The sequence below is a fragment of the Bubalus kerabau genome, chromosome X, assembly GCF_029407905.1.
Source record: "Bubalus kerabau isolate K-KA32 ecotype Philippines breed swamp buffalo chromosome X, PCC_UOA_SB_1v2, whole genome shotgun sequence".
Classification (NCBI taxonomy): domain Eukaryota; kingdom Metazoa; phylum Chordata; class Mammalia; order Artiodactyla; family Bovidae; genus Bubalus; species Bubalus kerabau.
In genome coordinates, this window is record NC_073647.1 from 153140456 (window position 1) to 153164837 (window position 24382).

Here is a 24382-nt window from a genome sequence, read left to right on the forward strand (position 1 = left end):
CTGAGCCTCAGCACAGCCTGCACAGGCCATGGCTGAGACAGGGCCGCCCTCTCAGAAAATCCTCAGTGCCTGAGCCAGAAGCCCAGAGTAGTGGTGGCCCCACTGGGACTCAGCACCACAGACTTGCCATTTAGATGATTGAATCTAATGATGTGTACAATACTTGAGCACTTTATTCCCTTTCTTTTCTTTCCTTCTTCCTCCAAATAACCCCACATTCCAGAACACCAAATCTTTAAAATATATCCTTTATCTGAGAGAGCTTAGAGTGGGTAGGTTTTTGCAACGTGCTTTGGCATCACTGGCCAATGACAAGTATTCAAACGAGGCTGTGGCTGCCTTCTCAGGATGTACACCTTCACCTATAGTCTTCTTTGCCACTTGCACTTTTCACTTCACATCTGGGACATTTTTCCTATTTGAAGACATGAGGATATACTACATTTTTAATTTTTTAATGTTTTAGCTGTGGTAAAACAGCACAAAATTTACCACCTTTGTCATTTTGCAGTGTAGAGTTCAGTAGTGTTCATTACATTCCCACTGTTGTGTAAACGACCTGATTATTGTGAATGCCTGTATTGTATTCCATCATGTGGATAAACCTAAGTGATGCACAACTGATGGACACTCTCCACATGTTCTTAAAAAACACAAAAAGGCTAAATGAATTGCTTGGTATTTTTAAATAAGAGCTTTCTTACAAAGAGCTGAAGGGAAAAAGCTTTGCTAGTGAGCAAGGCTCTTTGGGAAGCTGGGGCTTTCCAGGCTTTCCTTGAACTGCAGCCAGAGGAACACTTCCTTGTTAAGGAAGCTTGTCACTCGGAAGTGTGATTTTGAAAAAGAGCCTGGGTTGTGAAGGCAAACAGGAAATAGGTCCTACCTTCCAACTAAAACAGCCTTTGGACTTGGAGAAGTCAGCACTGCCTCATGGGCTGCTTCACACACCAAGTAAAAGATAAAATGATGGGTGGAGAGGGTGAAGAGAACCCTGCAGATCTGTGTGTACACATGGAGTTAAAAGGTTCAGTATTTTCAGGACTTTCCTTTGCAAGCATAACAGCAAAGAGGAAAATGACTTATATTAAAATATATTAATGACAGAATGCTTGCACACATACAAGAAAATCAGAACAAACCCAGTCAGGATGATTTATTAACCCAAGTTTTCTATTGTTTGGGGTTATTATGATCCATTATTAAAAACTCTCTTTTGTTTAGGCATCCTATCAAATGACTGCTTTTTAGTGGGGTCACTGCAAGGATGAAAATGTGAAAATGACTCATTAGCTTCAATTTCCACACCAAGTGACATATATGGGTCACAATATTAAATAAAGCTAAAACATATCCATACAACTACTTTTGTCATTTAACATTTATAAATAAATATAAATTTATGAACTGTATCTCTCTTTTTTGTAGCAGTGAAGATTTGGCATGCAGTAATCAAAGGGAAACAAATGTTGTAAATCAGAACACCTCAAAGATGTCATGGTAAATCAACTTCAGATATTCTGTTGCAGCCAGGATTTCTTTCATTTGCAGGAAAACTAACCACAGGTGTAAAAATTTTGCAACTAGCCTTTAATTTTAAGGTGACTATAAAACAAACAAATGCATGGAGTTTGCCTCTTTGAATCCTGACAGTGGTCTGAATGGATAACTTCCGAGGTTACACTGATATTTCCTACCCATCATACATGATATACACAGGTGTCAGCATGAACACGAACCTACCTATGTGAGCCAGAAGGAAAACAACGTGGTGTTGAGGAACTCTTCTTTGAGAATACCTCTATACACTACCCAAGACTTTCTCTAACTTCATATCACAGCTGCCCCTGAAGCACTTCATGTATTTCATGAGTCTGCTCTTCTGACAGAGTCAAAGAAATCTACATTCCTGGGATCCTCCTGTATCAAGGAGCCAATGTCTCATGAGACTGGGCATGAGCTCAGCTTGTGAGCAACCTTCTCTTCACTTTGCTGACCCCTTCCCAAGTGCAAAAAAGGGAAATCTAACAGTGCAGATTTTATTTATGTGGATAAAAGCAGGGTGGGATTTGACATGGCACTGTGAGGCACTTGGATTATTTCTTGGTATTGTGTGTGTGTGTGTGTATTAACCACGTTTCCTCTCTTCTTAAGGGGCTCCCCTGAGTCAAGTTCATCTGAAGAAGAGGAAAACTTTGATGATTATGAGTGAGTTTTGAAAGTCCTCTGTGTTCCTCTAAAACTAGACATAGATATTTCTATTCTATTCTTCTGAAAAGGCTGTATTTACATGGAGAAACTCCTGTGAGGTTCTGGGCCATGAAACTGGAGGATGGGTGACAATAAACTGGGCTGTTACTAATGAAAATGTTGTTCAGTTGCTAAGTCGTGTCCTATTCTTTGCGACCCCATGGACTGCAGCATGCCAGGCTCCCCTGTACTTCACTATCTCCTGGAGTTTGCTCAAACTCATCTCCATTGAGTCAGTGATGCCTTCCAACCACCTTATCCTCTGCCATCCCCTTTTGCTTTTGCCTTCAAATTTTTCCCAGCATCAGGGTCTTTTCCAGTGAGTTGGCTCTTCACATCAGGTGGCCAAAGTACTGGAGCTTCAGCTTCAGCATCAGTCCTTCCAATGAATATTCAGGGTTAATTTCCTTTAGGATCGACTGGTTTTGATCTCCCTGCCGTCCAAGGGACTCTCAAGAGTCTTCTCCAGCACCACAATTCGAAAGCATCAATTCTTTGACCCTTAGCCTTCTTTAGGGTCCTATTCTCACATCTGTACATGACTACTGGAAAAACCACAGCTTTGACTAGACAGACCTTTGTAGGAAAAGTGATACCTCTGCCTTTTAATACACTGTCTAGGTTTGTCATAGCTTTTCTTCCAAGGAGTAAGCATCTTTTAATTTAATGGTTGCATTTACTGTCAGCAGTGATTTTGGAGCCCAAGAAAATAAAATCGGTCACTGCTTCCACTTTTTCCCCTTCTATTTGTCATAAAGTGATGGAACCAGATGCCATGATCTTAGTGTTTTGAATGATGAGTTTTAAGCCAGCTTTTTCACTCTCCTCTTTCATCCTCATCAATATACTTCACCCCAATCTAAATGATCTAAACTGGCTGCACAAATTCTTGGGATTTATTACATAGCTGACCCCCATCCCTTCATTTTGCTTTGTCTTCATAGATACAGCCTATGACATTTCTGCTGATTATTTCTTTCCTGGAGGCCCTCATCAGGATGATTTTTGAAGGCTCTTATTAGCTTTAAGTCCAATTTTGAAGTTAGTTATGATGCAGTAATTTCACATAGTAGCACAACTGAGCCTTGAATATCAGAGCATTTTTATGTTGGGAGATTCCTATTTCAAGGGTGACCTTATCATTGAACGTCCAAACTAGGATGCTTTAAGAAGAGGAAGAATGTACTGTTCAGTGTTACACCTGGACATAGGACAAAGACACAGGACCATACAGACATAAAGTGGACCCCTCTGGGCAAGTAAGAATGTGTGCTCACCTCAATTACACAGAAACAGAGTGGTCTTAAGTGGCTGTTAAGGTCCTTTCCAAAATCTAAGATTCTATCATTGGACAACAATTAGGCACAAATAATCATCTCCTGGACTTAGTTGTAGTGTAGTTGCTCAGTCCTGTCCGACTCTTTGTGAGCCCATGGACTGTAGCCCGCCAGGCTCCTCTGTCCATGGAATTTCCCAGGCAAGAATACTGGAGTGGGTTGCCATTCCCTTCTCCAGGGGATCGTCTTGACCTGGGGACCGAACCCAGGTCTCCCGCATTTCAGGCAGATTCTTTAGCATCTGAGCCACCAGGGACTTAGAGGCTGGCATTAAGAAAAAGTGGGAATAACAAGGCACACTGCATCTCTCAGACACCTGCTACCTGACAGTGACTAAGTCAGCTGGACACTAGGAGAACACATATTACTAGCTTTGTTTTTGTATGAGTCCTGTTATTCCTTCATTGGCTACAAGTGTAGTGAGAGCTTTTTCAAAGTACATGTCACTGCCTCCACTTCCCCTACTTTTACCCTCCAGAAGGCACCTGCTGGAATCATTCAAACTAAGATAAAAATAACTGAGAAAGACCAGCACAAAAATTATCCAAAGATAATTGCACTTTAACAATTGACAAAGATTTAAACCAATGGGAGTGAACCTCTCATCATGGATTTTAGTCTTTAGTATTTAGATGAATTGGAAGGCTTCCTTTGATTCAGAAAGCCCAGCTGTGACCATACAGACAGTCTCTGTCTCCATCATTTCTAGATTCCAAAGTGGGGTGAGAGGTGTGCCTTGGGGAAACAATCAGGAAAGATACGTAGGCCCCACCCCCAGAATCACAACTGGCTGGTGGAGACTCAGGAATCTGAGGTTTTTAAATAGCTCTTCAAGTGATTCTCTTCAGCAGCCAAGTTTGGAAACCGCTGATCTAAGCCAATGCATCATTTTACAGATGAGAAAGTTAAATGACAAGTTATGCAATTAAAAACTATTCATTCTCAAAATGGAATTCTTTTCTATTGCAGCTGGTTTGCAGGTAACATCTCCAGGTCACAATCTGAGCAGTTACTGAGACAAAAGGTAAGTAGTTTCATCTTTAAAATAGCCTCTAAGAATGTCTTTCTGTTGTTGGGCTGAGGGTACCGCACTGCTCGCAGAAACCCTATCATTAATTATACAGTCAAGACATCATAGTGCTAATTGTTCAGCTTATGGGTTACCAGGCCCTTCACATCTAGCCTTCCTCTATTCCCTTTGCTCTATAATAAACCATTCAAAAATTTAGTGGCTGGAAATAAGATGTATGATTCCTCACCATTCTGTGAGGCAGCTGGGCCAGCAGTTTTTCTGCAGGTTTTGCTTAGGTTCACTCATGTGGCTGCCTTTAGCTGGTGGACTGACTAACAGTGGGGTTAGCTGGGGTAGTCAACCAGGGTGGGTGCCATGTTCCATCTCCATGTGGCTAACTTGGGCTTCCTCACAGCATGGTGATCTCAAGGCAGTGGTTGAAGAGGCCAAGCCTGTCTCAGCTTTTGTCATGTTTGCTAATGTCCCACTGGCCAAAGCAAATCACATGGCCCAGCCCAGAGTCAATGTGGGAGGGGACTGCCCAGAGCAGAAATATACAAAGAGAAGACTTACTGGCGGCCATCTGTACCTCATACTTCAATTCTGTCACAAAAACCATTAGCACCTAAACCAGAGTACAGCAGATGCAATGGGGAGTAAATCTATCGGATTTTGTTACTAGTTGGTAATGGACTTACCAATGGCAAACTCTTTTGACCTATAAAAATAATACTTTGCTATAGTTCAACCTAATACAGCACGCCAATTATATCTTAGAGGGGTAATAACGAGACGGTGGTGACCACTGTCTAACTCAGTATTTTTTCACATTCACAGTTTTAAAATTCACTTTGTCTCAATCTAAACTTGCTTAGAATCAGCACATTAAGCAAGGAAAGTTGAGCATAAATTTAACACATGATTTGGTCTGCATCTTTGGTTTTCTAAAACGTTCCAGGGGCATGATATGGTGATAGAAGTGTTAGTCACTCAGTCATGTCTGACTCTTTGCGACCCCATGGTCTATCCATGGAATTCTCCAGACAAGAATACTGGAGTGGGTTGCCATTTCCTTCTCCAGGGGATCTTTCCGACCCAGGGATCAAACTCAGGTCTCCTGCATTGCAAGCAGATTCTTTACCATCTGAATAGCTGGCTTTAAATTTTATTTCTGAAAGATTAAAATGTTAGGCTTGCACAAACACCAAACAGGGAAAACTATCACAGGTTAAAAATTAACTGGAGAGGAAGAGTTGAGGCACATAGTTCAGTTCACTTCAGTCGCTCAGTCGTGTCTGACTCTTTGCGACCCCATGAATCGCAGCACGCCAGGCCTCCCTGTCCATCACCATCTCCCGGAGTCCACTCAGACTCACATCCATCGACTCAGTGATGCCATCCAGCCATCTCATCCTCTGTCGTCCCCTTCATAGGGTAAACCTATAAAGACAATGGATGAGAGAAAGAGGGAAGCTAAACTGGGAGTTCCTTCTGTGCCAACTAGTGGGCAATCTGTGCTGTCAATGACATTTAAAGTGGATCTAAAAGATCTATTTTCCTACCACCTACCAGCACAAGTCATTTTCAAGAATAATGAAAATGTTTTCTGTCCCTTCCATATTCGCCTTTCTCTTTAGGGGAAAGAAGGAGCATTTATGGTTAGAAACTCCAGCCAGGCGGGAATGTACACAGTGTCCTTGTTTAGTAAGGCTATGAAGTAAGTACGATGTGGATTTCTTTATCTTCTTGTGTATGTTCTTTGAATATCCTGGTCATTCGGTCACATTTTGCGATAAGACCCCATCTTTCAACTCTGGAATTTGGAATCAAAGTATTTCTGTTGAATGTGACTATTTGTAGTTGCCTTCCCCAACCCCACTACTTTCAAGAGGCTGTTTTCTAGGTGATTCACTCCTACCCATTGCAGGCAGCAGAGTATTGCCCAGTATACGGACTGCCTCAGGAAACGCTTGTTAAAGGAATCCTGCATTATTCCCCCTTGATTCATCCTGAGCCTAGAAAGAGAGAAAAATAGCAATGGCACCTCTCCACTCTTGGTTCTAGCCACCAGCCGAACTGAGAAACCTACCCCAACGTCTGGTTTTTAGTAAGTCTTTCCAGTGGGAGCAGGAGGTTGATTCAGTGTAGCAGTGTTTTCGCCGATGGCTTCTTTCTAGGATGCTGTCCTATTGGTGGGGTTAAGAGTTCCGGCGTGAAGCTGCACCTCTGAGTCCAAATCCTGACTCTGCCATTCCAAAACATTAGGACATTAAGCAAGTTACTTAATTTCTGTGCCTCAACTTCCTCGTTTGAAAAGTGGACATAATAACAATTATTATGTTCTATGGATGAAATGGATTAATTCACATATTGGAGCAGAACAGTGCCTGGCACATAGTAATAAGTGTTTACTATTATTGTTGTTGTTTGGAAAAAGTAATATGAGCCGCCTCACTACTTCCATCCCAACACTTAGGTGTATATAAGGCCCCCACAGTCATCTCAAGCAAGCTGTCATCAACAACATCAGGATTCCCCTCCAGAGTTTTATAAGCCACTTTCCCATTGGTTGTTAGCCTTTTTGTTTCTTCTAAACATCCTGTGAAGCAAACAGGAAAGCTGTTTTTACTTGCACCAATTTACATGAGAGGATTGTGGTTCAAACAGAGCTTACAAAGACCCACCCTCAAAACTAATAAATGACCCACTTGAAGCCAGACCTTCAACAGCTGAATTCATGTTCATGTTCTCTCAACCATATCCCTGTGTCTTCGCTGAAATCTGGTCAGATCTTGATTAGGACCATTTGAAAAAAAAAGTCTACGTTTGCGACCCTTTCTTAACAGTTGGATTGAATGACCTTGAATGACTGAAGGGCCTTGGTGGCTTCTCAATATGCCCTATCTTGTGTTGCATATATGTATTTTTAAAATAATTAATGTAAAAGTTATTTTATTTCAAGAATGTTTTCACAGAGTGCCTACTTCCAATTTGAGATAACAGCATGTACCATAAACATCCGCATGGCATCTTTCACTGCTAGAAGCCACATTCCCAGTGCACCTCATGCACAAGGTTGCAAATGTGGGTGGTGACTAAAGCCAACCCAGTAAGAAGGCAGAGAAGGCTTGGATCACTGAATATCAAAATCCCTGTGGCCCTCAGGCCCTCCAGTTTCAGCCAAATCTGATGTCAAAAGTCCTCTTAGTTAAGCTTCTTGACACCAGATTCATTTTTGAAGGTGGCTAGGGAGAAAAAAATCAGCAAACGGATGAGGAATCAAATGAAAAGAATCCCAGTGAATGACTACAGAAGGCTTCTTTTATGAAACACCATCAGTGGGCTGAATTTGATTCTAAGACCAAGAGCTGATGAGCCATTTGCAACAAGAAAGCATCCTTTCTCTTTTTATAATTACAGTTCTAGTAAGGGTGGTATTATAGCAATAAGAATATATTAATAGTTTTTTATGTGCCAAGTATAGTGCAAACTGATATGGTCATAATCTCAACTGAACTTTGTAATAACTGGATGAGGTAACTAGCCAGCAACAGAACTCTACTCAAAACCCAGTTCTAGACTGGTGTGTGTGTGTGTGTGTGTGTGTGTGTGTGTGCGTGCACGCACTTAGTCACTCAGTCATGTCATGTCATGTTTGCAACTCCATGGACTGTAGCCTGCCAGACTCCTTTGTTCATGGGATTCTCCAGAATACTGGAGTGGTAGCCATTCCTTTCTCCAGGGGATGTTCCCAACCCAGGGATTGAACCCTTTTCTCCTGCATCTCCTGCATTGCAGGTGGATTCTTTACTGTCTGAGCCACCAGGGAAGCCTGGACTGCCACACCATACTCTAAAATCTAAGACAGGCACATCATTGCTGGTTAGCCTAAATCAACATGCATCAATTCACCACTATTTTCTACAAGTAGAGCAATAGAAAAAGAATGTTTTATGTGGAAAAGGTACAAGTTCACAAGAGGAATTAAAGGCTGTTCCCACCCAGTCCATCCTGTACACTCCACTCCCAAAAGAGCCTCCACCCACAGCCTAGTGACCATTTCTTCCCACATTTTAATCTCCATTATTATCCTAAAAGAGAATTGATATTTCAGAATAATGATCCTAAAAACTGCAGGGCTTTCAATCATCAAAGGAAGATAGCTGCTTTACACTTACTAAGGGAAGAACCGTACAGAAAGGGGGAATTTTATGATAGGTGAATTCTGTATGAGCACAAAGGATCCGCTGAGTTCAGAGAGGCGCTCTCTTACATAATTATGGCTTGTCATGTATACCTCCAGAAAAAACATGGGATGTCGAGACTGAGAAACCGTCTCTGACTTTCCTCTCCAAAATTTGAAAATATACCTATGACAATGATTTAATCATTCTTTAATCAAGCTTCAGTTGTTGATTTAAAACATTCTAACATTCTTTCTTCCTTACTAGTGATAAAAAAGGAACTGTCAAACATTACCATGTGCATACAAATGCTGAGAACAAATTGTACCTGGCAGAAAACTACTGTTTTGATTCCATTCCAAAGCTTATTCACTATCATCAACACAATTCAGCAGGTAACTTGGTTCAGTTTTTCTCTTATGTTGATAAATATACATTTTCTTGGACATTACTGACCCTCCAAATTCTCTTTTTTAAAATTGAAGAATAGCTGATTTACAGTGTTTCAGGTGTACAGCAAAGTGATTCAGTTATATATATATATATATATATATATATATATATTCTTTTTCAGATTCTTCCCATTTTAGGTTATTATAAGATACTGAATATAGTTCTCTGTGCATTACAGTAGGACCTTGTTTGTTTTACATGTAGTAGTGTGTAGCTGCTAAACTCAAACTCCTAATTTATCCCTCCCCCTCCCTCAATACTCTCAATTATATAAGCAACCATGAAAGTAGGGGGAAAATGCTCACAAGCCCTCTGCCTGCTGTGCAGGGTTTTGTGTGTATGTGTATGTATATATACACACACAATTGTATTTATTCGTTTATTTTGGGCTGTGCTGGGCCTTTGTTGCTGCACTGGCTTTCTCTGGTTGCAGTGCATAGGCAGTCACTGCAGTGGCTTCTCTTGTTGTGGAGCATGGGCTCTAGGGTGTGCGGGCTTCAGCAGTTGTGGCTGCTGGGCTCTAGAGCACAGGCTCAGTAATTGTGGGGCACAGGCTTAGTTGCTCTGAGACATGTGGGATCCTCCTGGATCAGGAATCGAACTCGTGTCTCCAGCATTGACAGGCAGATTCTTTACCACTGAGCCACCAGGGAAGCCCTGCTGTGTGGTTTTTACCCTACATTTCCTGGAATATAACATTATACACTCTACAATGCCAGAAAAAAAACGAAGCTGAGGGAGTTCAGTGACTTAGAAGTAGAGATTCCCTTTTAAAATATTTGCAGGGTTTTTTTTCTGCCTATAGAAGATGATTGCAAAATTCAAATAAGATAGAAATGTGCATCATTGGAGACATAACCTCCATGAACAAGTCAGTGTCTATTCTGAAATTTTTTTCTACGCTGATACTAACACTCATTATCTATGTATATATATTATATATGTGTGTATGTATACACATTATATATTTACAGAGATGAGATCATTCTACACATACTACTTTTCAGCTTACTTTCTTTACTCAGCATCTTAGAGGTCTTTCCATGCACATGCATACAGTTGAGTCTGTTCTGTTAAAAGAGAATTCTAGTGTAGAATTACTCCATCATTTTTCACCTAATCCTACACTGATAAGCAGTTGGAGTATATACAATATTTTCCCATAATACTGGCTGTTTCAGTAAATATAGCTTTGTGCACCTGTATGGGTGTTTCTGTAGCCAAACTCCCTAAAAGAATTTGAGATAATGGTTAAGAACATTTAAAATTGAGGCACTGTCAAATGCTTTTCAGAAATGTACACTCCCACCAAGAGCAACACTTCATTCTCACTGACTCTGAGTACTATCACTCTTTTTAATTTTGCCTGATTGACTGCTGAAATATATATACAGAAATTGCCATATGATCCAGGAATTCCATTCCTGGGTATATATCCAAATAAAATAAAAACATTCACTTGAAAAGACATATGAACCCCATGTTCATAGACACATTATTTACAATAGCCGAGATATGGAAGCAACTTAAGTATCCATCAACAGATGAACAGATAAAGAAGATGTGGTACATATATACAAAGGAATATTACTCAGTCATAAAAGAGAATGAAATTCTATCATTTGCAACAAGTCAGTGGACTAGAAGGTTTATGTTCAGTGAAATGTCATACAAAGACAAATACTTTGTTATCACATATGTGGAATCTAAAAAATAAATGTAAGAATATAACTAACCATACTCACAGATACAGAGAACAAACTAGTGGTTACTAGGGGAGAGACAGGGAAGGGGCAAGACAGGGGTAGGGGATTAAGCAATACAAACTACTATGTATAAAATTAACAAGTTATAAGGATATATTATACAGCACAGGGAAATATAGCCATTATTTTCTAATACCTTTAAATGGAGTATAATCTATAAAAATATTGAATCACTAGGTTGTACACCCAAAACTAATATAGTATTGTAAATCCACTGTGCTGCTGCTGCTGCTGCTAAGTCGCTTCAGTCGTGTCTGACTCTGTGCGACCCCATAGACGGCAGCCCACCAGGCTCCCTCATCCCTGGGATTCTCCAGGCAAGAATTATGGAGTGGGTTGCCATTTCCTTCTCCAATGCATGAAAGTGAAAAGTGAAAGTGAAGTCGCTCAGTCGTGTCCAACTCTTAGCGACCCCATGGACTGCAGCCTAACAGGCTCCTCCATCCATGGGATTTTCCAGGCAAGAGTACTGGAGTGGGGTGCCATTGCCTTCTCCAGATGGCTAGCTAATAACACAATAATCAAAAAGGAGAAAAGTTAGCAAGAATGGGGAAAATTTTTAAATAGATTCCATCAAGAAACTAATTTTGATGAGATTTTTAAAAATCACATAAAGTAGTTTTACACTTTTAATTTTTGCTTTAATAGAACTAATTAATCAAGTCAAGCAAATTAATTTTACAGGACGAATATGGTCAGAATAGATTGTCTTTCTGCATGAGAACATCCTGAACTCTGTGCTTTTTCAGCTCCTCTAGAGACAGCAGAAGCAGAGATGTGAACCAATGTTATGTAATGTGATGTGATTCAATGTGATCATGTGATGATAATGTTGCTGGTTTCATTGCAGGCATGATCACACGACTCCGCCACCCTGTGTCGACCAAGGCCAATAAGGTTCCCATCTCTGTGTCCTTGGGAAGCGGTATGGACATGCCCTTGCCCTTGTGCTCCTAAACTCCTATCTTTTTTGGTTTAAAAAAATATATATATTTATATGTATATATACATACATTTTTATATATTATATATCTGGTGGCTCAGCAGTAAAGAATCCTTAGTGTGCTTAGTACCCTTAGCTTGGTAAAATAACATTACATTTTCTTATAAAGCAAATTAAACTCTGATCTGGGAGAGTGTCATTATCATAAGTACACAAGGTTGCAAACTAGCCCCATGATCAGGCACAGACTCCCAGAATAAGAAAGGACAGGCAGTGGATCCATCTTTTTGGTACGCTAGGGAGATTACAAAATTAGGTTGGGAGGATAGAAAAGATTTTAGTTTGTTCAAGAAAATTAATGAATATATTAGAGCTGAGGCCCTCCCTGGCACTATCTGAACAGGGATCTGCTTCCTGTCTTCCTTTTTTTTCCCCAGTAAATTTACAATAATGACACCCTCCCGGATCAGAGTTTAATTTGTTTTATAAGAATATGTAATGTTATTTCACCAAGCTAAGAGCACTAAACACATCAAGTCTTTCCAACATACCTCTGGTTGCTCTAATCTTTCTTGTCACTAATTGAAGCAACTTCAGGAACAATATTGTTCTGGTGGTATTGTCATGTGGTTTAACAGGTCATAAGATCACGTAACTAACAGTTTTCTTTTTAAGTGAGCAACTTTTTAAAAAAGTCTTGCTGTTCTTCATGTTGTCAATATTAAAGTCTCACTGGAGAGGAAGTCACTTGAGAAACTGTTAGCCTCAAACTCTTCTATTCTTATCCTAAAGAGTGCCTGTCTTGCTTTATTAGGAATCTGGGAACTGAAACGTGAAGAGATTACCCTGTTGAAGGAGCTGGGAAGTGGCCAGTTTGGAGTGGTCCATCTGGGCAAGTGGAAGGGGCAGTATGATGTTGCTGTTAAGATGATCAAGGAGGGCTCCATGTCAGAAGATGAATTCTTCCAGGAGGCCCAGACCATGACGTAAGTTTCTTCTGATGAATTGTTGTTTAGCCCTCATCATGAGAGGACATTCATGCTAACAGGACTGTCCCTAACATCTGTAAGGCCTGAATCAAGAGTCCACATATCATAGAATATATAATGGAATATTAGCCATAAAAAATGAAAAATGTCATTTGCAGCAATATGGATAGACCTAGATATTAGCATATTAAGTGAAGACACAAAAAGACTAATATCATATGATAACACTTATATGCGGAATCTAATGTGACTCAAATGAACTTATCTGTGAAAAAGAAACAGACTCACAGACATACAGAACAGACTTGTGGCTGCCAGGGGGGAGGGGAAGTAGGAGGGATGGAGTGGGAGTTTGGGGTGCAAAATGCAAATGCAAATTATTATATACAGAATGGATAAACAACAAGGTCCTACTGTATAGCACAGGGAACTATATTTTATATCCTGTAATAAACCATAATGGAAAAGAAAAGAATCATCCTGTTAATTGATAAAAGTAGGTCAATTACATAAGGAGTAATTGATGAACATCATAATAGCTGTGGGGACCTACTAGAAGTGCCATGTCACGTGGTTGTGGTTGTCGTTTGGTTGCTAAGTCATGTCCGACTCTTTTGTGGCCCCATGGACTATAGCCCGCCAGGCTCCTCTGTCCATGGACTTCTCCAGGCAAGAAAACTGGAGTGGGTTGCCATGCCCTCCTCCAGGGGATCTTCCTGACCCAGGGATGGAGCCCATGTTTCCTGCTTGGCAGGCGGATCTCTTTACCACTGAGTCACCTGGGAAGCCCATGTCATGTAGTTACTATTTTCTAATCTATTAACAAAAAATGACATCCTAACTCAAAATGAAGCTTTTTTAAAAGAAAGGAAAATCACAACCAATCTCACTTCTCTAATATGACAACTGTTTTCATTTTACCTTCATATTCTATTTTTTTTAATGAAATGTTTAGACATCAGTTAGATGCTTTAAAATAGAAGTGACTGCTCTTAGGATATAGCTTCCTCCAAATCAGTCATAGAAGTTCTCAAGATGCTACAAGACTAAGCAGGATTTCTGAGGTATTAGACAGACCACTGCTTCCCTGATTCTCTGCAGGAAAGTTGAATAAGCACCCAAAGCAGCTTAATGGATGCTGAGGTTGTCAGTGTCCAATAGGAGGCAGCTTTTTTCTGCCTCCAAAGGCTAATGCTCCCAGAATCAGATCCTAAACTTTCCCCTCTCTTCTGTTCCAGTATAAGGGCAGAAATTAAAACAAACAAAAATCTGACAGTGATTCTTTTTCAGGACATCTGGAAAATGGAGTATGGAAATTCAGTATTGAACTTTGAATATCTGTTGTTTCCAGGAAACTCAACCATCCCAAGCTGGTGAAATTCTACGGAGTGTGTTCAAAGAGATACCCTATATACATAGTGACTGAATATATAACCAATGGCTGCTTACTGAGTTACCTGAAGAGTCATGGAAAAAGACTTGAACCCTCCCAGCTCTTAGAAATGTGCTATGATGTTTGTGAAGGCATGGCCTTCTTGGAGAGCCACCAATTCATACATCGGGACTTGGTAAGGAAAGAAAGCCATCTCCAGCTCCCATCTCCAGCAATGGGGCCATTGGGAGGGATGGCAAAGAGAGCATCTTCACTTACATTGCATTGGCCAAAAAGTTCATTTGGGTTTTCCCATAAGATGTTACAAAAAACCCCAAATGAACTTTTTGACCAACCAATATTTTGCTCATTTGCTTAAGCACATGACACTTTTGTAATAAAAATCACAACTCAAAATAAAACACTTCAAGTATAGAAGGAATTTCTAAAGAAGCCATCAAGGTCTATGTAGTTAGGTCGTGGTATAATGGAAAACAGATGTAAAGTAAAGACTTTGGTCAATTTAGTGTTTCCCAGAATCCTTTAACCCAAGCTAACCTTTACTCCAGGAAGGATTTAGTGCTAAAGCAATCATTTAATATGATAACTGAAAACACAAGAAATGAAATGCATGCATCTTTGAGTCAGGGTGGATGTGGAGAGTATTCTGCTTGATTTGCACTGGTATTGATTGATCTTTAGAGATTTTCTGGTGCTAAACAGCAAACGTGCCATGCATGCTAGGCCAGTGCATTCCGGATTCTCAGTGCTGCATTTATGCCTTCAAAGCGCCTGTTAACACACAGGGTCCTAGCAATGGAGAGGGAACCCTTAGATATGATTTTTCCCTTCTCGTTGATGAGCTCAGGTTCTGTGTTTCATGTCTAATACCTCTCATACTGTTTGACAAGGATGAATGCTTGAGGGAAGATACTTCTGTGAGCACATTTTCATTCTGAGAGATTGAAAATTGCAAAGGAAAAAAGACAACATCTATACTCTAGATATTTCCTTTTAAATACAGCATTTGGGGTTGTGATATCTTAGATTTTGCTGACAGATGTCCCAAAGAGAAGGAAAATGTGTGATTTTGATGTCAGGGGATCCTTGGTCATTTTCACTATTGGTAATTTTGTTTTCCCTCTAAAGGCTGCTCGGAACTGCTTGGTAGACAGTGATCTCTCTGTGAAGGTTTCTGACTTTGGGATGACGAGGTAAGCCGGTTCCAAAAGGGCAACCAATGAAAGAGGGATTTCCATTCACATCTAAACAGGGATACAAAACATGCTCTGAATTGGGGGCTTAGAAACCTGGATCTCCTCACTCACACTACCTCTGAACACTCATTTCTTCACTGATAAAAATAGGATTGTTCTTCAGAAATTATCCCAAGGCTCTCTTAATTCTTTCAAAACTTTGATAAATATTTTCTAAATGCAAATAAATCCACAAAAGATCCTAAATATTCGTATATAACCTGTTACAGCCAGGAAAAAAAAAAACAAGAAAAGTTTTAAAAGCCTTGATTGGGGCGGGGGGTGGGGGGGTGGGGAGAGAGAGAGAATGTGTGCGTGTGTGTGTGTTTCTGTGTGTGTATATGATGGCTCCTTTAGCCCGTTCTGGTTTTTTCTTAATACTATATGCTCAAATGGGCACAGCATTAACACTAGGAAAAATTTTCTTGTCATTTATTAAATTTTCTGTAGCATCAGGTAAGGCAGTAGACTCAGATTCTCTTGGCATTCTAGCAATACTTTAGGATTTGAAAAATTAGTTTGATTGTGAGAGCAGTTTAAGAAGAATCTTCCATTTCCTGAATTCTGAATCCTCTTACTATTTAAGCCTTAGAGCCAATTTTCATGGTTTTATACAGGAAATGAAGACATATCTGGTAGCCTTTCCATTCAACAAACATTTATTGAGTGCCTAATGCCTAGGCCCTGTGGGAGATACTGATATAAATGGGTTAATCCCTGCCCTCAAAATGCCCACAGTTGAGTCCAGAGGGCAAGCAGATGTCCCTGCCATTGAGACAAAATACAGCTATAAAGTTGTGCCAATTCAACATAACCACATGTAATTCTGAGGAGGGATAATATAGTTTCAAAGAGATCTGAAGAGTTGACCAAATCCAGCCCTATATTTAGCAAACATGTCCCTAAAAACACCATAGGGAGACCTGTGGGTTTTTTTTTTTTTAAGTTTTCTTCAAAATTCATTATGAAAAGCTGCTCCTCTTCTGGAGCCCCTAAATATTATAAACAAAAGTGTACTGCATATCCTTGAACATATATTTTTATCATCTTGATATATTCATAAGATATTGTTGTCCATCATTGCTTACAACAGCAGGTTAGAAGCAACTTACACAGTTAAACAAATTACATTAACCCATAAGAGGGAAGACTATTCAGCCATTAAACATGATGCTGCAGAAGAAAACATAACCATGGGGGAAATGTTCTTGATATGTTGTTAAAGGAAAAATGAAAGCAAACCTCAGTACAACAGAAACCCAATTTTGTTCAAATTATATGTAGAAAAAAGATTGGAAAGTATAAGCAAAAATGTATCTTAAGTGGTAGAATGACTATCCTTGGGGTGGGATTCAGAGTGATTTCACTTTTATGTGTTTTTTTAATATTTTATATTTACCAAATACGTTGCATTCATATTTTGGTATTTTCAAAACTAGATATCATTTTTAAAAAATGCTTACAAGTCATAAGCAGCCTCTAGCTAAGCTCAAAATGTGAAAGGTCCAGAAAATCGAGGCCCTTGGCTGAGACTGGATGGCTGCAAGCCCTGCGTCGGCCAGCAGAGGGCTTCCCACTTGATACAGCCAAGCGGTGTAAGGGCTGTGTTGATGTTTTTCCCTGCAGGTATGTTCTTGATGACCAGTATGTCAGTTCCGTAGGAACAAAGTTTCCAGTCAAGTGGTCAGCCCCAGAGGTGTTTCACTACTTCAAATACAGCAGCAAGTCAGACGTATGGGCGTTCGGTAAGAATATGGCCACATGAGACCCATTTCACAAGCTGGCTTCCACAACAGGAAACCACATAGCAGCAACATCCATTTTCAGCAAACCCTCTGAGCACTTACAAAATGACCTGTATACCCAGAGATAAGCAAGGGATTGAAGACGATGATGGTGACCCTTTCTTGGGTCGGTGTTAGGATGTCTGCCACTTACTGTATAATTGGCGTGTTGCTAACACCTCCTCATAAAAATCAAAAGGGCTAAAAGCTTTTTGCATTAAAGATTTTACGTTTTCAAAAAGGAGTCACTGAAAACTAAAACCCAGTTTGCATGAGGTATAAAACGTCGAAGGGCTTAAAATGAAGTCATCAACTTTCTGCATGAAAGTGGCATGATAACCATTATTCTGAGTTCACCAATTTCAGGGGGCATGCCTGGTGTAAACACCAAACATGAGTTAGCACTTTCTTTGGCCCATCCCAATTTCAGCTAGTGTCTTTGTTAAAATTCATCATTTAGATCAGGGGTCAGCAAACCATGACACAGAACCAATTCCAGTGGCCTGTTTCTATAAGGGAAGTTTTACTGGAGTGCTGCCGTGTCCTTGCACATATGGTTTATGTATTGTCTGTGATTGATTTTGTGCTTGCAGCAGTAACTGCCAAAGAGACTGCATGACCTTCAAACCTAGCAAACTTACTGTGTGGCCTTCCCTATTTTATTAAAAGATCTGCATTGAAATTAAGTAAACATAATTACAAAATTGCTTCCCTGGTGGCTCGGTGGTAAAAAATCTGCCTGCCAAACAGGAGACCCAGGTTTGATCCCTGGGTCAGGAAGAGCCCCTGGAGGAGGAAATGGCAATCCAATCCAATATTCTTTCCTGGGAAATCCCTTGGACAGAGGAGCCTAGCGGGCTACGGTCCATGGGGTCGCAGAGTTGGACACAACTTAGCGAATAAACAGCAGCAGCAATTAGAAAACAGAGATAATTCTTAAATTGTGCTTCTGTAGATATTCTGGTATTTTTCCACCTCAGTAGGAATGTCAGGCTTGTTTAAAATCACTGTCAGATGGGCCCAGGATAAGTATTACAAATTATCAGAAGGTTATGGAATATATTAAATACAACTGAGAACTATTTCATGCCTGTCTTAGTCCATAAGTATAATTTGACTTTCTACATGACAACTGAGACTGTCTGAACAAAGGAAAATTTAGTCAGCCATTTATTTTTCTATGTGATAATTTTTTAAGATAATTCTTCCTTTTATAAAACTGGTATTGTTCACTGTAAAAAAACTTCCAAGAAATATACAGAAAAAGGAAAAACTACGAAGAGCATTTTAGTGAATACTTGATGTCATTTTGTGCTGATGAACTTGTCAAAATTACTTTCAATCTCTTTGTATCAATTTCATATGCCTTATAAAAGATATTTAAAAAAAATAAGACTCTAGGCCCGCCCCACTCTAACTATCAGAAAATTGTTTTATTTAAAATATATCTTAGTCAAAGTCCCAGTGTACAAATAGATGAAATCAGAATGTCTCCAGTAGACCAAGAAGGAGTTTAGACCCCAGGCAGCCAAGCCACTACTCTGCCCCTTAAAGGTGGCCCCAGAGCCCTGACTGAATACAGTACAAAGATATTTCCGGAGTGTAAAGGGCAATTAATCAGGTTAATTTGCATACCCATAACACTCTGAAAATACTTTGTTTTCAAGTTAACAAAAATTTCTTAGAAAAAAAAATCAAAGTTTGTAATAGTAACAACTGCTTTTTGACCAAAAATTGTATTACCCAGGTCAATTGCTTATCTTTTATGTGCCAGAATTTGGCTGCAAATATTTTCTGGCTGTTTCCAAAAACTAAATTCATTCTTAAATAATCTGATCCTAGTAAGGATACTCAAAATAAACCAGAACCTCTGAAAGCAATTCTCAAAGAGGAGCCCCACAGACATTTTAAGCAACGATATTATTCATGAGATAAGTGGACCCGCTTCCAAGGAGTTGTGAAGGAGTCAACAAATTTTTGGATGGTTCTTTTAGAACGTTTAAAACACACACACACACACACACACAGTCCCCACAAATTGTAATAATGCCTGACTATAAATATTTTTCATAAAATCTGTGGCCCTAAAAGTCAAAGTTTTGAAGTTAGTACTTCAGTTATGGTTCTAGAACAATTTTCTCCCTTCTTACATATGTCTGGTTTTCCATGGTTTTGAGGTTGGTTCCCTGCTGGAATTCTCTTGCGGGGCTAGTATGGCAGCACAATGGCCACCATTTAGAGAACTTAACATGTCCCCAGTGTCCTTTAAATGCTCCGAGTGTTTCATCCTATTCAATCCTCATGACAACTTTGCGGCATGCAAATATCCACATATTACAGACGGGGAAGCAGAACTGAGAAAGGCTAAGAAGCCTGCCCACCTTGTAGAGCTCGGTTCCTTAATCTGGAGTCTGCCATACTCTGGATACTTCCAGAAAACACTCTGTGAACTTCCAGAAAATGAGTCAGAAAATTCTGTGCATTCACTGTTTTGAGGGGAAGCCAATGGTTTTAAGCAGATTCTGAAAAGGACACCTGACCCACAAAGTATTCTAGAACAAAGGTCCCCAACCTCTAGGGCAGAGACCCGGTGCCTCCTGTCAGATCAGTGGCAGCATTAGCTTAGAAATAAAGTGCATGATAAATGTAATGCGTTTGAAACATCCCCAAACCATCCTGCCCCCTCTCTGGTCTCGGGGAAAAATTATCTTCCACGAAATGGGTCCCTGGTGCCAAGAAGGTGGAGAACCACCTTCTTTTTGTTCCAGAGGACTGAGGCAATAGAAAAGCCGGAAAGTTGTCCACGACTTTATCTTAAATTTCCACCCAAAGGTAATGTGTGAGTGCCAGGAAATTATTGCCAAGGCAGAGAGAAAGGGCGGGGACTTCCACGCCTCGCTCTAAGGCTTGAAGCTGGGGCTGTCACTGTGGCTTCGACGGGGCCGCCGCCTCTCTGAAGCAGCCCAGGGGCCCTGGCCCCAGGGACCTCCCCCTGCAGCAACCCAGGCCGCCTCCCCGTTTCCCAGCAAGAATGGGCGTCGGGGTCTCAGGGAGCAGGAATAAGAGAGCTGGGGCTCCAGAAGGGCTAGCCCAGTCTGTCCTCCCTAACCTGCCCTTCTTGCTGGGACTCATCCCCCAGGGACCCAGGCTCTGACCCAGAGCCTTCCTGACGCGGCGCGTGAAGCTCACGTAACAAACTGTACATTCTGACGTGGGCTCTCTTTCCTCTGTCGGCTGGCCGCCCTCGTCGCGGGGCAGGGATCCTGATGTGGGAAGTGTTCAGCCTGGGGAAGCAGCCCTACGACTTGTACGACAACTCGCAGGTGGTCGTGAAGGTCTCCCAGGGCCACCGGCTCTACCGGCCCCAGCTGGCGTCGGACACCGTCTACCACATCATGTACAGCTGCTGGCACGAGGCGAGTGCCCCACGAGGGGAGGGCAGCGGGCAGTGGCGCAGGCGCATCTGCTGGTTGTTGCGGCACCACCGAAGGAGCGCTTCTGGGCGGAGGCACTTGCTCCAGGGGCTTTCCAAGTGGCTCAGTGGTGAAGAGTTGGCCACAATACAGGAGACACAGGAGATGTGGTTCAGTCCTTGAATTTGGAAGATCCCCTGGAGAAGGAAATGGCAACCCACTCCAGTATTCTTGCCTGGAGAATCCTATGGACAGAGGAGCCTGGCGGGCTACAGTCCGTGGAGTTACAAAAGAGTCGGACAGGACTGAAGCGACTGAGCACGCGCACACTTGCTACAGAGCAGGTGACGATGGCCCTGGGCCCCTGCTCTCAGGTGTTTGTGATCTGAAACCAGCACTGTAGGTGCCAACAATTTTGTTCATATTTCTTTATGGCTGTGTCGAGTCTTAGTTGTGGCTATGCTCTTTTAGTTGCTCCGTCATGTCTGACTCTTTGTGAACCCATGGACTGTAGCCCGCCAGGTTCCTTTCTGTCCATGAAATTTTCCAGGCAAGAATACCGGAGTGGGTGACCACTTCCTTCTCCAGGGAATCCTCCCCACTCAGGGATCGAACCGTGTCTTCTGCGTCTCCTATATTGGCAGGAGGATTCTTTACCACTGCACCACCTGAGAAGCCCAGCTTACTTTTAAATTCATTTGGTTAAATTTTATTTTAAACTTAGTCAATCTTGACCATGCACAAAACTCTTTTCCCAGTGTCCACTTTCCACAAAACTCTTTATCACTTTTTGTAGTCATAATTTTATTTTCCCACTCAGAAACAGACACCTGTAAGTCAGACCTACTTCCTTTTCTCTTGGTGGCGGTTTTCTCTTTGGTGGCTAAGTTGTGTCTGACTCTTTCTGAATAGTTTTCTTAGCTATTTTGCATATTTAAAATCCACAAACTAGATAATCAATTTGTTCAGCTTAAAACAAGCTTGTTCATATTTGGAGGAGTTTGTATTCTAACTTGGGAGATTCATCATCTCTATGTTATTAATGTGTCCTATTCAAAGACAACCAATGTTATTTTCTACGTGCTCAATTCTACATTTGTGTTTTTTTAGCAGCGTTTTAAAGTTTTCCTCATTTGGGGGGTACTTTTTTTTTAGTATTTTATTGGGGTTTGTTGCTATTGTAAATGGAGTTTTCTCTTCCAGTATATCTTCTAATTGGTTATTGTATATATATAGGAAGACTATTGATTTTGTCAGTTAATTTTATGTACTGCTCTCCTGATGAATTCCTTTGTTATTTGGGTTTGTTCTATCATTAATTCTCTTGGGTTTTCAAGGTATGCAGTCGTATCTTACATAAATAAAAATACTCTTAATTTTCTTTCTCAATTCTTAGGTCTCTATTTGTTTTCTCTTTAGAAGAAATGTCTATAGCATTTCCACATTTTAAGAATTGCTAGTTTTAGGACTGAGGTATAAATATTTTACATAGTTTATTTTAAATCGGAACCCTCATAAACTAAACCATTGGGTTTTTCTTTTATCTAGCTTCCAGAAAAGCGTCCCACATTTCAGCAGCTCCTATCATCCATTGAACCACTTCGGGAAAAAGACAAGCCTTGAAGAAGAACTGAGAAGATCTGATGAGAATGAGTATAAATGTTGACCAACATTTTCATTCTTTTTAAGGAAAGTAGCATAGCACAGATGTTGTAATTTAGCTAGTTTTTCTTAATGGTATTCTGTGTGCTGTTTTGTCTATTATCTAGAAAAAAACAAGGTAGGAAACAAAAGATTTCCTTGATATTTAGGTCAAGTTAGTAATTTTGTTTATGCTTCTCTTAGTATTACACCTCCAAGCCTATAGCAGAAGCACATTTTCTGATTGCAAAATAGAGAGGATGTATATTATGTGTAAAGATTGAGCAGAAATGAAAAATTACTTTTTGGATACTTGTTGTTTTTCTTAATATCACCACTATCATGATAATTAAATATGCTATTAACAAGTATAGAAATGGTGACACCTGCCTTCATGTCTCAATGGTTTCAGTCTTTAGCATGCATGAGAATCAAATGGAGAGTTTATGAAAACACAGGTTCATTAGGAACTACCCCAGAGATTCTGGTACAGCAGGTCTGAATGCAACCTGAGAATTTGTACTTTTAATAACCTCCCAGATATTTCTGTGCAGTCATTCCGAACTGCCCTAGAGGACCTCATTATGTGGTGGGCACCATTAGGTGTTCCATAATTCAATTCAAATGATACAGTTCTCATCTGATATCTAAATCAGAACAATGGATTTATGTCCTCATGTACACAAATATACAACTGAAGTTAAACAACATTATTCAATAATATGTTAACTATGTGTCACAGAGACAACTTTTAAAGATGCTAAGGTAAAACTGGATGCCTTTTTCCTTTTGCTCAAACTATTATCAATTTCAATTCAATTATAACCATGGTCTTGTATCAGATTGTTGCTTTCTATAGTACTCTGCCCTTACTTGCAGGGGATACATTCCAAGACCCCCAGTGGATACCTGAAACCAAGGATAGTACCAAACCCCATATATAATATGTTTTTCCTATACATACATACCTATGATCAAGTTTAATTTATAAGTTAGGCACAGTAAGAGGTTAAAAGCAATAACTAATAATAAAAGTGAACAATTATATTGTAATAAAAGTTATGTGAATGTGGTCTCTGTCAAAACATCTAACTGTACAAATGTAATGCCTTCTCCATCTTAACTAAGCACTTAATGCACCGCGGCTGGAACTTTTGCAGTTTGATGTGAGACAGCGAAACTAGTATGAATTTCTTCTTTCTTCACAATTTCACCGATAAAAGATTCATTGTTACTGTAGATCTCAGCCACCTCAGCATTCATTTTTTTCTTTCCATATTGAGAACTTTCACCCTTTCGCGTAAAGGAAACTAAAACTTTAGGGCTTCTCTCTGGCATTTCCGAATCACCAGCATCACTCCTCTGGCACTTTGGGGCCAGGAGTAAGTAAAACAAGTGTCGCTTGAACACAGCACTGAGACTGTGACGGCAGACCTGATAACTATGGCCGCTAAGTGACCATAGTCAGGATTACACGCCAGACAAAGGGGCAGTTCGCGTCCTGGGGGAGCAGAGCTGACGTCACGAGATTTCATCACTTTAAAACTCATGAATTGTTTATTTCTGAAATTTTCTACTATTTTCATATAGTGGTTGACCGCGGGTAACTGAAACCACCAAAAGTGAAACTGGGGATAAGAGAGGCCTACTGTAACCATTTAAAATCCTCGCGTCTGGAGCCCGGGGACTTCTGGCTAGTTTGATAACTGAACTTTCTCTTTCCGTCTTCTATCTTGACACAGAAGTACACGAGTCTTATTTTAGCTTCTCATGACTATTACTAAAAGGTACTGTAGCTTTCAGACTGTTCCTGGGAATGTCCACCTTCACGGCCTGCTGCTGAACCCTTAGGTTTTCATCATTTTGGAGTCCGTCATTGTCATGTCTGTAATGTCAAGAAGGGAGAGAGAAAGGTTATGTGAAGGGCTCTATTACAGTGAAAAGGCGCTACTGTTCTCTAGATAGAACAATCTCCCTTAAGAGAC

The 24382-nt window shown here is 40.5% G+C and overlaps 1 protein-coding gene across 3 annotated transcripts in view; it reads left to right on the forward strand.

Moving 5' to 3' along the window:
* BMX (BMX non-receptor tyrosine kinase) overlaps positions 1–23569 on the forward strand; it is a 44813-nt gene extending 21244 nt beyond the window's left edge. The window contains exons 8-19 of one of the 3 annotated variants that reach the window (XM_055564666.1): positions 1426–1497; positions 2152–2205; positions 4554–4608; positions 6234–6313; positions 9048–9175; positions 11850–11924; positions 12757–12928; positions 14283–14499; positions 15453–15517; positions 17186–17304; positions 20602–20759; positions 22305–23569. In XM_055564666.1, coding sequence (XP_055420641.1) covers positions 1426–1497; positions 2152–2205; positions 4554–4608; positions 6234–6313; positions 9048–9175; positions 11850–11924; positions 12757–12928; positions 14283–14499; positions 15453–15517; positions 17186–17304; positions 20602–20759; positions 22305–22379 — 1270 coding nt within the window. In that variant the 3' untranslated portion in view covers positions 22380–23569. The remainder of the gene's footprint in view (positions 1–1425; positions 1498–2151; positions 2206–4553; positions 4609–6233; positions 6314–9047; positions 9176–11849; positions 11925–12756; positions 12929–14282; positions 14500–15452; positions 15518–17185; positions 17305–20601; positions 20760–22304) is intronic. The other 2 variants (XM_055564667.1, XM_055564668.1) reach the window with 2 other exon arrangements.
* The last annotated feature ends 813 nt before the right edge of the window (positions 23570–24382 follow it).